General features: G+C 44.3%; 1 protein-coding gene across 1 annotated transcript in view; it reads left to right on the top strand.

Moving 5' to 3' along the window:
• tcerg1l (transcription elongation regulator 1 like) overlaps positions 1-13614 on the top strand; it is a 662686-nt gene that overhangs the window by 476297 nt on the left and 172775 nt on the right. The window contains exons 6-7 of the mRNA XM_055646670.1: positions 101-192; positions 4481-4569. Of these exons, the coding sequence (XP_055502645.1) occupies positions 101-192; positions 4481-4569 (181 nt within the window). The remainder of the gene's footprint in view (positions 1-100; positions 193-4480; positions 4570-13614) is intronic.

Genomic DNA, 13614 nt, shown 5'->3' with positions numbered 1-13614 from the left:
TAAACTCAGTTTTTAAAGATATCCTGGTTATTTTAACGTGCATTAAGCAGAGGAAAACCTTTTGACATTTGAATGCAATGTTATTTCTGTTCATTTACAGATAAAGAGAAAGGGTCTTACCAGAAATCATGTACCAAGGCTTCCAGTGCAATATCAGGAGTGAAAAAAGAATCAAATGTGAATTCAGAAGAGGTTTGTGTCAGTTATACTTTTAATCTGCACGTTAATTTAAATGAAAAACATTAAATATTTTGAATAAGCTAAAAAGTTGAATTTTCATTTGCTACATCAGGAAGGTATGAGCTTGGGATGTATAAAGTAGCCTTGATAACAACAAATATAACAACAGTAGTTTGTATTTATATAGCACCTTTAACGTCAGTCAATAGCCGACCACAGAGACACATGAAGCTGCAAAATACAAAGAGCTGGAGGAACTCAGTGACAGGTAGCTTCCGTGGATAGAAAGGACAGGTGACGTTTCAGATTAGAATCCTTTTTTAGCCTAATTAGCTAATATCATGCAACTTTAGGAGATAGTAAGGCAGATGAAGAAAACTTAGTCAGAGAGCCAAGTTTTAAGGAGCACCCTAAAGAAAAAAGATGGTAGAGAACCAAAGAGATTTAGAAATTCCCAAGTTAGCAGAAGGTGATTTGGCCAGATCTGGTTGTGCACAAAATTTAGGGATAATCAGGATGACAAATAGGAAAGTGTTGATATCTCTGGGGTACTAGAGGGATAACGTTGATGCAATTAGGGAGGAAAAAAGCAGAGAGAGAATTTAAAAAAGTGGGGCATTTGTTAACCTGGAGTGATTAGTATCATATGCATGATACCAGCAAAAAAATGGAAGTTAGGACACAGGCGTTAGAATTTTGGATGACTCCAAGTTTATAGAAGGAAAATGAAGAAGGAATCCCATGAATGCTTTGTGATAGATAATCTAGAAGTGACAAAGGCATGACTGGAGATCTCAGCAGCAGGAGAATCATGATAATTGGGGATTTAGGCAACATTTAGAGGGAAAATATATATGGTCCACTGCTCATCACCAATTCAAATCTGGCACCAGGGCAGAATTGTCTTCATTAATTTTAGAGTTAAGCCTTCAAGTGGAAATTAGCAACAGGGATGGTAGTGATCTGCCCTTTGGTCGGAAAAAATGTCTGCTTTATTCCAGACAATATCAATGGTGGGTGATCAAAGAGGTAGAACGGACTGGCTCCAGCCTATATGGAAATAAATGTATAGGTTCAAATGAGATTGATGAGTGGCAGCATGCGGATGCAAAATCGGTCGGGATTAAGGGTAGACAAAGGTAATAATGTGGATGTTAAAAGAGCAGCCATTCCAAGCATTTCTCTGACAAAAAATTTGATTGATACGAATGGAACCAAATGAATATGGTTCCGGGGTGGGAGATTGCAACCTTCATGTGGTCCACCCTGTTTCGACTAATGCAATCAACCCGACTAATGCGATCAAATAGAACCAGTTGGCCTACAACTTTAGGCTGTGCACGACATAAGCAAGATTCCATTCAGCTGCACAACAGCAGAGAAACTGGAGGAGAATGCGTATTCAACCATATCAAATGGTTGAGAAGTGTGAGATCAGTTAGACTCCATGAGCCTTTTGGAAGAGCTATTTTACAGCTTCCAGGCCAGAAAACTGATCAGATAGGTACAGATAAGGGAAATATGCATTCATATCTGGGAGGCTACTATGTGTTCAGTTCAAAGACTTTGAGGATGAAGGAAAGTTTGAAAATAAAGCACTAATATACAAGAAAGGAGCATTGTATTGGTTTTTTGAGGAGTGTTGATGAAAGCAAATTTTCAAGAGGGGGCAGTGTATAGGAGAGAATTATTAATAATATCAACTAACATGGTCTTGGACGGGAAAGAAAGCACCTCATCACTTGGCAAATATATACTAATCAGTTCACAGTTGAATACATAGGAAATGGTTAATTTTAGGGGCAGCATGGAGGCGCAGCGGTAGTGTTGCTGCCTTACAGCGCTTACAACGCCGGAGACCTGGGTTCAATCCAGACTACGGGTGCTGTCTGTACGGAGTTTGTACGTTCTCCCCGTGACCTCGTGGGTTTTCTCCGAGATCTTCGATTTCCTCCCACACTCCAAAGACGTACAGGTTTGCAGGTTAATTGACTTGGTGTATGTGTATGTGTATGTATATTGACAAGGTTCTTTAGTAACTTGTCAGTTTCTTTGTTGAACTAAATTAAGGCGCATGTTGCAATCAACAGCGCTTGAACAATTGGTTGGGAAGAAAGACAAACTGTAAGAAAGACGACCCTTGTGTGTGTAGAATAGTGTTGATGTGCGGGGATCGCTGGTTGGCGTAGACTCAGTGGGCCGAAGGGCCAGTTTCCATGTTGTATCTCTAAACTAAATAAAAATGCCTTGAGGAAACATCTATACTTTTAATCATAAGCAAAGCAAATGATTTATTGGCCTATTGTTTTAATAAGCACATGTCATGATATTGAAGTGTTCCTTTTAGTTTGGTACCAGTGCTGGTGAGACGAGAGATGTGGTGGGGGGGCTCGGTTGAATCTATGTGAAGATAAATTGATGCCCCACTACGGTGATGTAATTTTTGTTTAGAATCAGAATCAAAATCAGAATCAATCAGAATCAATTTAATTGTCATTTGGACCCCTGGAGGTCCAAACGAAATGCCGTTTCTGCAGCCATACATTACACACAAATAGACCCCAGACACAACATAATTACATTTAACATAAACATCCATCACATTGCTGTGATGGAAGGCCAAATAAACTTCTCTCTCCACTGCACTCTCCCCCCCCCCCGATGTCAGAGTCAAAGTCATAGCCCCCGGCTGGCGATGGCGATTGTCCCGCGGCCATTAAAGCCACGCCGGGTGGTGCGAGGTCGCACACCGGGTCTTGGTGTTGGAGCCCCCGGTGTGCGCTCGCAGAGTCCGCGGCCATTCCAGCCGCGCGGGGCAGTGGTGTCAGGCCCCGCTCCAGGAGCTCTTCGACCCCGCAACTCGGGCGGGAGAAGTCGCCGCCGCAGAAGCCCCGAAAAGCGGTCTCCCCCCAGGGAGCCGTGGGCTCCCGGCGCCGTCGTCCACAGACCTGTAGAGAGCCTCCGACTCTCTGGCAGCAGCAGCAGCAGCAGCAGGAGCAGCAGCAGCAGCAGCAGCAGCAGCAGCAGCAGCAGCAACAGCATCAGCAGCAGCAGTGCTCCTCCACCGCTCCGGACTCGGCCAGCTCCACGACGGCAACGGTGAGTCGACACCTGAGTCCCCGGTCTCTTCCTGTTGGAGGCCGCTCCTCGTTGCGGCCTCAACGACGACTGAGACCCGACGAGAAAAGGTCGGGTCTCCAGTGCAGGGAGAGATTCAAAAAGTTCCCCCCCCCCCCCCCCACCCCACCCCCACCCCCACCTCCCCACCCACCCCCCCCCCCCCACACACACACCCCAACATAAAATAACAAACACTACATAAAAACACAGACAAAAATAATAAAAACGCGGACAGGCTGCAGAGGCCGCTGCTGGCCAGAGCCGCGCCGCCTACCGGAGTTTAGTTTAGTTTGTTTAGTTTAGTTTGGGGATACAGCGTGGAAACAGGCCCTTCGGCCCACCGGATCCGTACCGACCAGCGATCCCCGTGTATTAACGCTATCTTGCACATGCAAGGGACAATTTGTTTATAACATTTACCAAGCCAATTTCCCAACAAACCTGTACGTCTTTGGAGTGTGGGAGGAAACCAAAGATCACGGTCATGAGGAGAATGCACAAATGCTGTAAAGACAGTACCCATAGTCGGGGTCGAACACAGGTCTCCCGTGCTGCAAGCGCTGTAAGGCAGCAACTCTACCACTGTGCCACCGTGCTGTCCCGGCAATGACCTCCTTTTCTGCTGATTGCTCTCAACCGTAAATGTTGTTCTGTCTTGGGCACAAGAATATTCAAACTATTTTTATTCTTCTTTGCATTGTGGGAACTTAGCGAATTCATGGACAAAGAGGTTCTCATGACAGTGTTGGTGTTCAGCTGTTTCACTTGCTGTTTAAATAGCTTACAACATATTTCTTCAGTCACTCATGAACTAACACATGATTGTTGCATTCAGACAGGCTTAGAGATAGTTTAATAATCAGATGTCCTTTAAAGATAGATATTGCAGACTGCTTGTCAGAGAACAGAATGCTGAGATGAAAAGAAAATGCTATGTCATTAAGTTTTTGAAAGATTACTGTTCTTCCTCCCACCAAATATCATTGGTTATTTCTAATCTTAAAATCACTTATAATAACTAAATTCATATCTAACATCATGAAATGTCTATGTTCATTCCTTTACATGGATCACCTTCACAAATCTGCATTTAAGAAATACAAGTTATTTCTGAATTTGAACGATTCTGACAAGAAAATCTGATGTATTCTAACAGCAATTTGTTTCTGTTTTAATGAAGAATAATTTAAAGAAAGCCATTGGTGAGAAGAAAACAGTACGTCACCAGACCAAGCCTGTGGCATCCACTCCTGTACCTGGATCCCCATGGTAAGTTCAAACTTTGAAAAGCCCATGATTAAATGTTGGTTCTTTTTTTTAATGAACCCAACTTATATTGACACCAGAATGGTTTGTCTGGTTCTCTATAGGGTATAACTACATGGTTCAAGACATTTTGTTATTGAGTCAGTTATTTGTATGCATTTTGTTTTACAATTTTTGGTCAATATATAGCATGGATGGACAGGATTGTCTTGGTGAAGATATTATGCCCCATTAGAGGTGTCAATTTGAAGTAGTTACAGTGTGCATTCATTTAGAACCTAAGGGCGCTGCACTGGCAGCAGCCTCTGCCTACAGCCTGTCTGTTATTTCTCTTTTTTAAATTATTTTTAGTTAGTCCAAAGTGTTGTGTTGGGGGAATCTTTAACTTCTCTATGTGGGGGAGGGGGGCAGGGTAAGGGGGAAACCGTTTCTCAGCCTCTTCCTGGCAGGGACGCGACTATTTCTCCGAGTCCCGTCCTCGCCCCCCACCTCGCGGCCTACCAGCTGGATCGGAGCGGCCTTCCCTGCCGGGGACCGGGAACCGGACCAGGGCTGCTACAGCGGCGGCGCAGCGCTGGATTCACCGCGGAGCGGGTGATACCTACTGGGTCGCCGTTTGGAGCTCCGGAGCATTGGGCCGTTGCTCCAACATCGTGGAGCTCTGGTGCGGAGAGCTTCCAACGCGGGCGGCGCTGACCGCCATCGTGGAGTCCTGGGGCGCCTTGCACAGGGTCTCCAGCAGCAGTCTCCACCCGGCGCGGCCTGCGGACTTTGGGAGCCGCAGACTCCGGTAGGAGGGGGCCGACTCTGTGTCCACGCCGCTGAGGACGTCCCGCAGCCCCGACGTCGGACTTTTAACACCCCGGCGTGCGGTCATGAACATCGGGCCGCCCGTTAGCGGCAACTGCGGAGGGCTTGGGGAGGCCCTGACCATGGGGAATAGTGGAGGAAGAAGACTGACTTTGGTGCCTTCCCACACAGTGGGGAACTTTGATTCTGCTGTGTGGGGATGTTTTATGTCAAACTCTATAGTGTGTTGTGTCCTGTTGATTTTTATTGTATGGCTGTATCGAAATTCATTTCACTGTGCCATCAGGCACACGTGACAATTAAATCTATCTTGAATCTTGAATCTTATTGAATAATTCATTTATTTACTGAATAAAGGGCCGGTCCCACTTTCACGACCTAATTAACAACCTTTTTACTCGTGGACATTTTTCATCATGTTGAAAAAACGTCCCGACCTACTTGATGCCACGACTAGCATACTGTGACTAGCATCACGACCTACCTACAACCTACCTATGACATCCTACGACCTCGTGACGACTAGGCTGCGAATATGTCAAGGGCAAACTCGGCAGAGGTGGTGAATTAGGTTGTGAAAGTGGGACAGGCCTGTTAGGCATGCTGAATGTACAGGTCCATCACCAATTTTCCAACAACTGGTGGTCCGGCACCCCCTGCAATCTGGAATAAAATACGAGAAATCACTTCAAATCCCACATAGAAGTCTCCCCGAAAATGTGGCGCCTCAGCCGAGTGAGGTGGCCACTCTCAAGCTCCTCGGGACTTCTGCCCTGATTGGTGGGTCAAATTTGCCGCCTGCAGCCAGGGCTCAGGAACGCCGGCCCGACATGAGCCGGTAGATCCATTGCCAAAGCTGACTTCCATGGCTGACTTTGTTGGCCACTATCAAGGCTACCCCAAGGCCATGACCTCTGTTGAACCGGCTAAACGGATAATACAACAGGAAACAAGGGTGCTGGAAAACCGGTGGAGGATCTGAAGAATCAGAGTTAAATTTCAGAAATGAAAAATACATAGATGTCAGTCTAGCCAAGTGCCATCTTTGACGTTTCTGGAGCTTAAAGCAAAAGATAAATTGGATCAAAAGAAGAATGTCAAATAGCTTCTGAAACAAATGTTCTCTAACAATATTGTGTCTAGTATGGGGCAAGCTATCCCTATTTTTTTTGCTTGTGGTTCTTGAGAATCTGTTGTTGGTATAAGTTGTCATAATTGTCAAGCTATTATTGTCAAATGAAGTTGGCTTCTGAATAATATCTTGATTGGCTGATCCTCATTGGTCATGAGGCACTGTTCATTCTTTAAATCTTGATAACAGAGTCATCTCCTCTGTGAGAAGTCTACCTGGAAACAGATTGACCCAGTTGATGGCAATTGAAGACTGTCCTGAGACAATAACTCACAATTTTCCATCCTTATGGGAAATAATCCTGCATTCCCATGAAGGTGAAATCGGGTGCATCGGTGCATCGGTATTGCAGCTGAGCAAAGGGGACTACAAAGAGGCATGAGGGAGGAGCTGGCCAAAGTTGACAGGGGTGAAACAATAGACAATAGGTGCAGGAGTAGGCCATTCGTCCCTATGAGCCAGCACCGCCATTCAATATGAATCAATGTGAAACCCGTTCCTGCCTTCTCCCCATATCCCCTGACTCCGCTATCTTTAAGAGCCCTATCTAGCCCTCTCTTTTGAAAATATCCAGAGAACCGGCCTCCACCGCCTTCTGAAGCAAAGAATTCCACAGACTCACAACTCTCTGTGAGAAAAAGTGTTTCCTCGCCTCCGTTCTAAATGGCTTACCCCTTATTCTTAAACTGTGGCCCCAGGTTCTGGACATCCCCAACATCGGGAACATGTTTCCTGCCTCTAGCATGTCCAAACCCTTAATAATCATATATGTTTCAATAAGATTCCCTCTCATTCTTCTAAACTCCAGAGTATACAACCCCAGCCGCTCCATTCTCTCAGCATATGACAGTCCCACCATACCGGGAATTAACCTTGTAAACCTACGCTGCACTCACTCAATAGCAAGAATGTCCTTCCTCCAATAGCAAGAATGTCCTTCCTCAAATTTGGAGACCAAAACTGCACAAAATACTCCAGGTGTGGTCTCACTAGGGCTCTGTACAACTGCAGAAGGACCATTTTTGCTCCTATACTCAACTCCTCTTGTGTATAGGACAACATGCCATTCGCTTTCTTCACTGCATACTGTACCTGCATGCTTACTTTCATTGACTGATGAACAAGGACCCCCAGATCCTGTTGTACCTCCCCTTTTCCCAACTTGACACCATTTAGATAGTAACCTGCCTTCCTTTTTTTGCTACCAAAGTGGATAACCTCACTATCTGCATTAAACTTCATCTGCCATGCATCTGCCCACTCACCCAACCTGTCCAAGTCACCCTGCATTCTCATAGCATCCTCCTCACAGTTCACACTACCACCCAGCTTTGTGTCATCTGCAAATTTGTTAACATTACCGTGAATCCATTCATCTAAGGAACAGCAATGGCATGAATTTCTGTGAATAATCCGGAAGATGCAGGATCTTTTCAAGAAAGTTTCTAGGGGAAGAAAGAAGCGATCGTGGCTGACAAGGGAATTCAAGGACAGTATAAAACTAAAAATGAAGGCGTATAACATGGCAAAGATTAGCCAGAGGATTGAGAAGCTTTTAAAGAACAACAGAAGGTAATGACAAAGATAATAAGGGGAGAAAAGATGAAATACAAAGGTAAACTAGCCAATAATATAAAAGAGGATAGCAAGAGTTTCTTCAGTTATATAAAGAGTAAGAAAGAGGCAAGAGTGGAAGTTGGGCCACTGGAGAATGATGCAGGAGAGGTGATAATGGGGAATAAAGAAATGGCAGAGGAGTTGAATAACCTTTTTGCATCAATATTTGAGGTGGTAGACACCAGCAACGTGCCTGAAATTCAAGCGAGTCCGGGGTTGGAAGTTGTACCATATCTGCGGAAGGATGTGCTGGCTCTGGAGAGAGTCTAGGGAAGGTTTAGAAGAATGATTCCAGGAATGAGTAGATTAACCTATAATGTGCGTTTGTCAGCGCTGGGACTGTACTCGTTGGAGTTTAGGAGAATGAGGGGGTTCCTCATTGAAACATACAGAATATTGAAAGGCTTGGATAGATTGGATGCGGAGAGGATGTTTTACACAAGTGGAAGAATCGAGGACTGGAGGTCATAGCCTCAGAATTAAAGGATGTTCCTTTCGGAGGAGGAGACATTTCTTTAGTCAGAGGGTGATGAATCTGTGGAATTCCGTGCCACAGAAGGCTGTGGAGGCCAAGTCAGTGGATAATTTTAAAGCAGGGATAGATAGATTTTCGATTAGTACAGAGGTTTATGGGGAGATGACAGGTGAATGGGGGTAGGAGGAAGAGATAGATCAGCCATGAATGAATGGCGGAGTAGATTGGATGGGCTGAATGGCCTAATTCAACTCAGATCTGACCTTATGACCTTATTATCATGCAACAATTTCATCCTATTTAAATTACAAAAAAAAACCTCACCATCAGTCTGAACGAGGGTCTCGACCCGAAACGTCATCCATTCTTTCTCTGAAGGTGCTGCCTGAGCTACTCCAGCATTTTGTGTCTGCCTTTGGTATAAATCCTGCATCTGCAGATCCTTCCTACACATCAGTCCCTTCCTTCTTATTGGTGTACCACCATTCCTCAAAGTAGTGAATTCCAATTGCACTGATGTCAAAATATTATATTATCAGCAAAGCTTCATGAAATCATACACATAATTATGCTTGTCAATTGCCATCAAGGTACAGTATTTTCAGGAATGACAGGGAAAGGTGTTCTAATCGCTGCTTTGAAGACTGCACACATCCCAAACTGGTGAAGCAACAAGAGCACAAAATCTGTTTGAATGTATGTGAAGTAAGCACTCCAAAGCCTGGGGTGGGCAGCAGAGCAGCAGGGCAGCAGGGCAGCAGGAAATTCCAACACTCAAAAATCTATGAGTGGCTCCTGTATTGTTCCATTTTGAAGCAATTGGTACAGAATTCAAAGGGAAAAACTTCAACGTAGTGTATGCAATAATAAATCCAGTTATTTCCGTTTGTGAAATCGGTTTCAAATCCTCAATCCGGTAACAAATATTTACATCATTTAACTTTAATCTTACTAAAAAGGCAATAGACAATAGACAATAGGTGCAGGAGTAGGTCATTCGGCCCTTCGAGCCGGCACTGCCATTTACTGTGATCATGGCTGCACTGCCTGCTGTACCTGCATGCTTATTTTCAATGACTGATAAACAAGGACCACCGGTCTCGTTGTACTTCCCCTTTTCCTAACTTGACACCATTCAGGTAATAATCTGTCTTCCTGTTCTTGCCACCAAAGTGGATAATCTCATATTTATACACATTAAACTGCGTATGCCATGCATCTGCCCACTCACCCAACCAGTCCAAGTCACCCTGCATCCTCATAGCATTCTCCTCACAGTTCACACTGCCACCCATCTTTATCACCTGCAAATTTGCTAATGTTACTCCTAATCCCTTCATCCAAATCATTGATGTGTATTGTAAATAGCTGCGGTCCCAGTCTTGAGCCTTGCCGTACCCCACTAGTCACTGCCTGCCATTCTGAAAGGGACCCCTTAATCCCTACTCTTTGTTTCCTGGGTTTACCAACCAATTTTCTATCCATGTCAGTACCCTACCCCCAATACCATGTGCTCTAATTTTCCCCACTAATCTCCTATGTGGGACCTTATCAAAGACTTTCTGAAAGTCCAGGTACACTACATCCACTGGCTCCCCCTTGTCCATTTTCCTAGTTACATCCTCAAAAAATTCTAGAAGATTAGTCAAGCACGATTTCCCCTTCATAAATCCATGCTGACTCAGACCGATCCTGTTACTGCTATACAAATGTGCCGCAATTTCATGTTTTATAATTGACTCCAGCATCTTCCCCACCACCGATGTCATGCAAACTGGTCTATAATTCCCTGTTTTCTCTCTACCTCCTTTCTTTAAAAGTGAGATAACATTAGCTACCCTCCAATCCACAGGAACTGATCCTGAATCTATAGAACATTGGAAAACGATCACCAATTCATCCACGATTTCTAGAGCTACTTCCTAAAGTACCCGTGGATGCAGACCATCAGGCCCTGGGGATGTATCAGCCTTCAGTCCCATCTGTCTACCCAACACCATTTCCTGCCTAATATGAATTTCCTTCAGTTCCTCTGTCACCCCAGATCCTCTGGCCACTTGTACATCTGGGAGATTTTTTGTGTCTTTCTTAGTGAAGACCGATCCAAAGCATCTGTTCAACTCGTCTGCCATTTCCTTGTTCCCCATAATAAATTCACCTGTTTCTGTCTTCAAGGAACCCACATTTGTCTTAACTAATTTTTTCCTCTTCAAATACCTAAAGAAGCTTTTACTATCCTCATTTATATTCTTGGCTAGCTTACCTTCGTACATCATCTTTTCTCCCCGTATGCCTTTTTAGTTACCCTCTGTTGCTCTTTAAAAGTTTCCTAATCCTCTTGTTTCCGGCTCATCTTTGCTATGTTGTACTTCTTCTCTTTTATTTTTATACTCTCCCTGGTCAGCCACGGTCGCCCCTCACTCCCCTTGGAATCTTTCTTCCTCTTTGAAATGAACTGATCCTGCACCTTCTGTATTATTCCCAGGAATATCTGCCATTGTTGTTCCACTATCATCCCTGCTGGTCTCTTTCCAGTCAACTTTGGCCAGCTCCTCCCTCATGCCACCATGTTCTCCTTTGCTCAACTGTAATACTGACACCTCTGATTTTCCCTTCTCCCTCTCAAATTGTAGATTAAAACGTAATTTTATGGTCACCAACTCCTAATGGCTCATTTACCTTGAGTTCACTTATCAAATCCGGTTCATTACGCAACACTAAATCCAGAATTGCCTTCTCCCTTGTAGGCTCCAGTACAAGCTACTCTAAGAATCCATCTCGGAGGCACTCCACAAAGTCCCTTTCTTGGGGCCAGTACCAACCTGATTTTCCCAGTCTACCTGCATGAAATATTGAGGAAACTTCCAGCAGAAGGAATGGTGACATGGGTGCCATTATCTCAGTCCTGGACCATTGTCAGATCCAAAATTGCTTAGCGCCTGCCATGAGGTTCGGCAGCTTTGCCCAGAGGTTTCAGCTTGGGCAGCTTACAACCCAGCGGTATGAATTAGATTTATCTAACTTCACAAAACCCTTGCTTTCTCTCTGTCTCCATCCCTCCCCCATCCTATTCCTCCGACCAATCTCATTGTCCTCCTGATTAAACTTTATCTTTATATGCCTTGTTGTCAGCTTCCCCTAGCTAACAATCATTCTGCATTTTTGTTGAGCCTCATCCCCTTTTCTCATTTTCACGTCTTACCCTTCCATATCTCTGTCTCCTTCTTCCCCGACTCAGTCTGAAGAAGGGTCTCAAACTGAAACGTTACCCATTCCTGATCTCCAGAGATTGTGCCTGGCTCGCTGAGTTACTCCAGCATTTTGTGTCTATCTTCTGTATAAACCAGCATCTCCAGTTCCTTTCTACATATTTCGTCTGCCCTGAAATTCCTTCTCCGAAGCTTCCACTATTTTAAAGAGCAAAGGAATGCATCAATGTTATGGGCCTGTCCCACAGGCGATTTTTTTCGGCGACTGCCTGCGACTGTCATAGTCGTAGCATGTCGCCGAAAAACTGGCGACTGAACCCCCCTACGACAATGTCTTCATCAATGTCTACAATAACCTACCGCCTAGTCGATGTCAAGCTACGGCAAGCTACTGACAACCAGCGACCCATTAAGACGTCCACCTACGACCACACATACGACAACCTCCGTCCACCTGCAACAAGCTACGACAAGCAACTACCTTGTCGGCGACAACGGAAGACAACTGAAGACAATTCAGTCGCTGGTACCTGCTGCTGGTTGATGTAGGTTGACGTAGGTAGTAGCCAATGGAATTTACCAAAGTAAGCACCGGCGACAACCTACGTCACCTGCTGACACACTACGACAGCACATACATCAGGAGATGTCAAGCTACACTCATTGGCGTCAAGCCTACTGTCACTGGCTGTCGCCAAAAAGTTTTGAACATTTCAAAATGCAGCAGCGACCAGAAAAACGCTACGATTTTTTGGGCTACTGAGGAGACTGCTCACGATCATACAGGCGACACCCCGGCGACTGCATGGCGATAGCCTAGTCGCCGGTAGTCGCTTAAAAAAATCACCTAAGTGGGACAGGCCCTTTACATCACAAACAGTCCCACAGCAAATCATGAACTTCTATATGCATATATTTAAAAACCTAGCTCCTGCTTCATGCTCAGCCTAAATTACACCCAACAATAGAAAACGGGGAAAATCTAATCTATGTCGTGCAGGTATATCTTTAGTCCAACAGATGTAAATTAGAGAGCGGCATTTAACAAATTATTTGGTTTGCGTTCGTATGAATTATATTCCTTTGAGAAAGTTACACTAGGCAACGGCATAAATGTGTGTGTTTTAATCAGTGTTGCCTGTGAAAGGTTTACCACATCAATATTGAAATCAAATTTTACCAACATGGTTAATGTAATAAATGCAGCCTTAAGTGCATGTGACAATTGTCATGGAGAGTATTGACGTGCTTTCATTATTTTAGTATCGCAAGCCAGCATTTGAGTATCCTTTACATGTGCTGCCTGAAGCATTGCTGAGAAACCACAAATCAAAGTCTGTTTGTTTGAAAGGCCATTGGTCATAAAGGCCCTCAGCAGTGGAATGTTCTTGTTTCCAGTTATTGATCTAAAAAATGTCTCGTAAAAGAATGTGATTCTTTAGGTTCCATGAGTTGGATATTAATTTGTCAATGTGAAATATTTCATTTTCTCCAGAGATGCTGCCTGACCTGCTGAGTTACTCCAGCTTTTTGTGTCTCTGCTATATCTGCCAAACACACCATGTAGCAACCAATTTGTATTGAATTCTACTTGCAAAATTCAGTATTTTTGAAGTCAATGGAAGAAGTAAGGTTATTACAGAATATGTTATTACAGAAAGAACAAATTTGATGGAACCAACTGAATAAAATGATAGGAGAGTAACGCATCAAGATGTGACCAGGTGCTCAAGGTGGTTGCTGCGAGCTTAGCCACTGCCATCAGTGTAACATGTTTTGCAAGGTGGCAGAATCAAGTTCGATAA

Source organism: Leucoraja erinacea, chromosome 15 (genome assembly GCF_028641065.1).
Source record: "Leucoraja erinacea ecotype New England chromosome 15, Leri_hhj_1, whole genome shotgun sequence".
Classification (NCBI taxonomy): domain Eukaryota; kingdom Metazoa; phylum Chordata; class Chondrichthyes; order Rajiformes; family Rajidae; genus Leucoraja; species Leucoraja erinaceus.
Note: the sequence above shows the minus strand (reverse complement) of the source record. Positions and strands in the feature narration are given on the sequence as shown.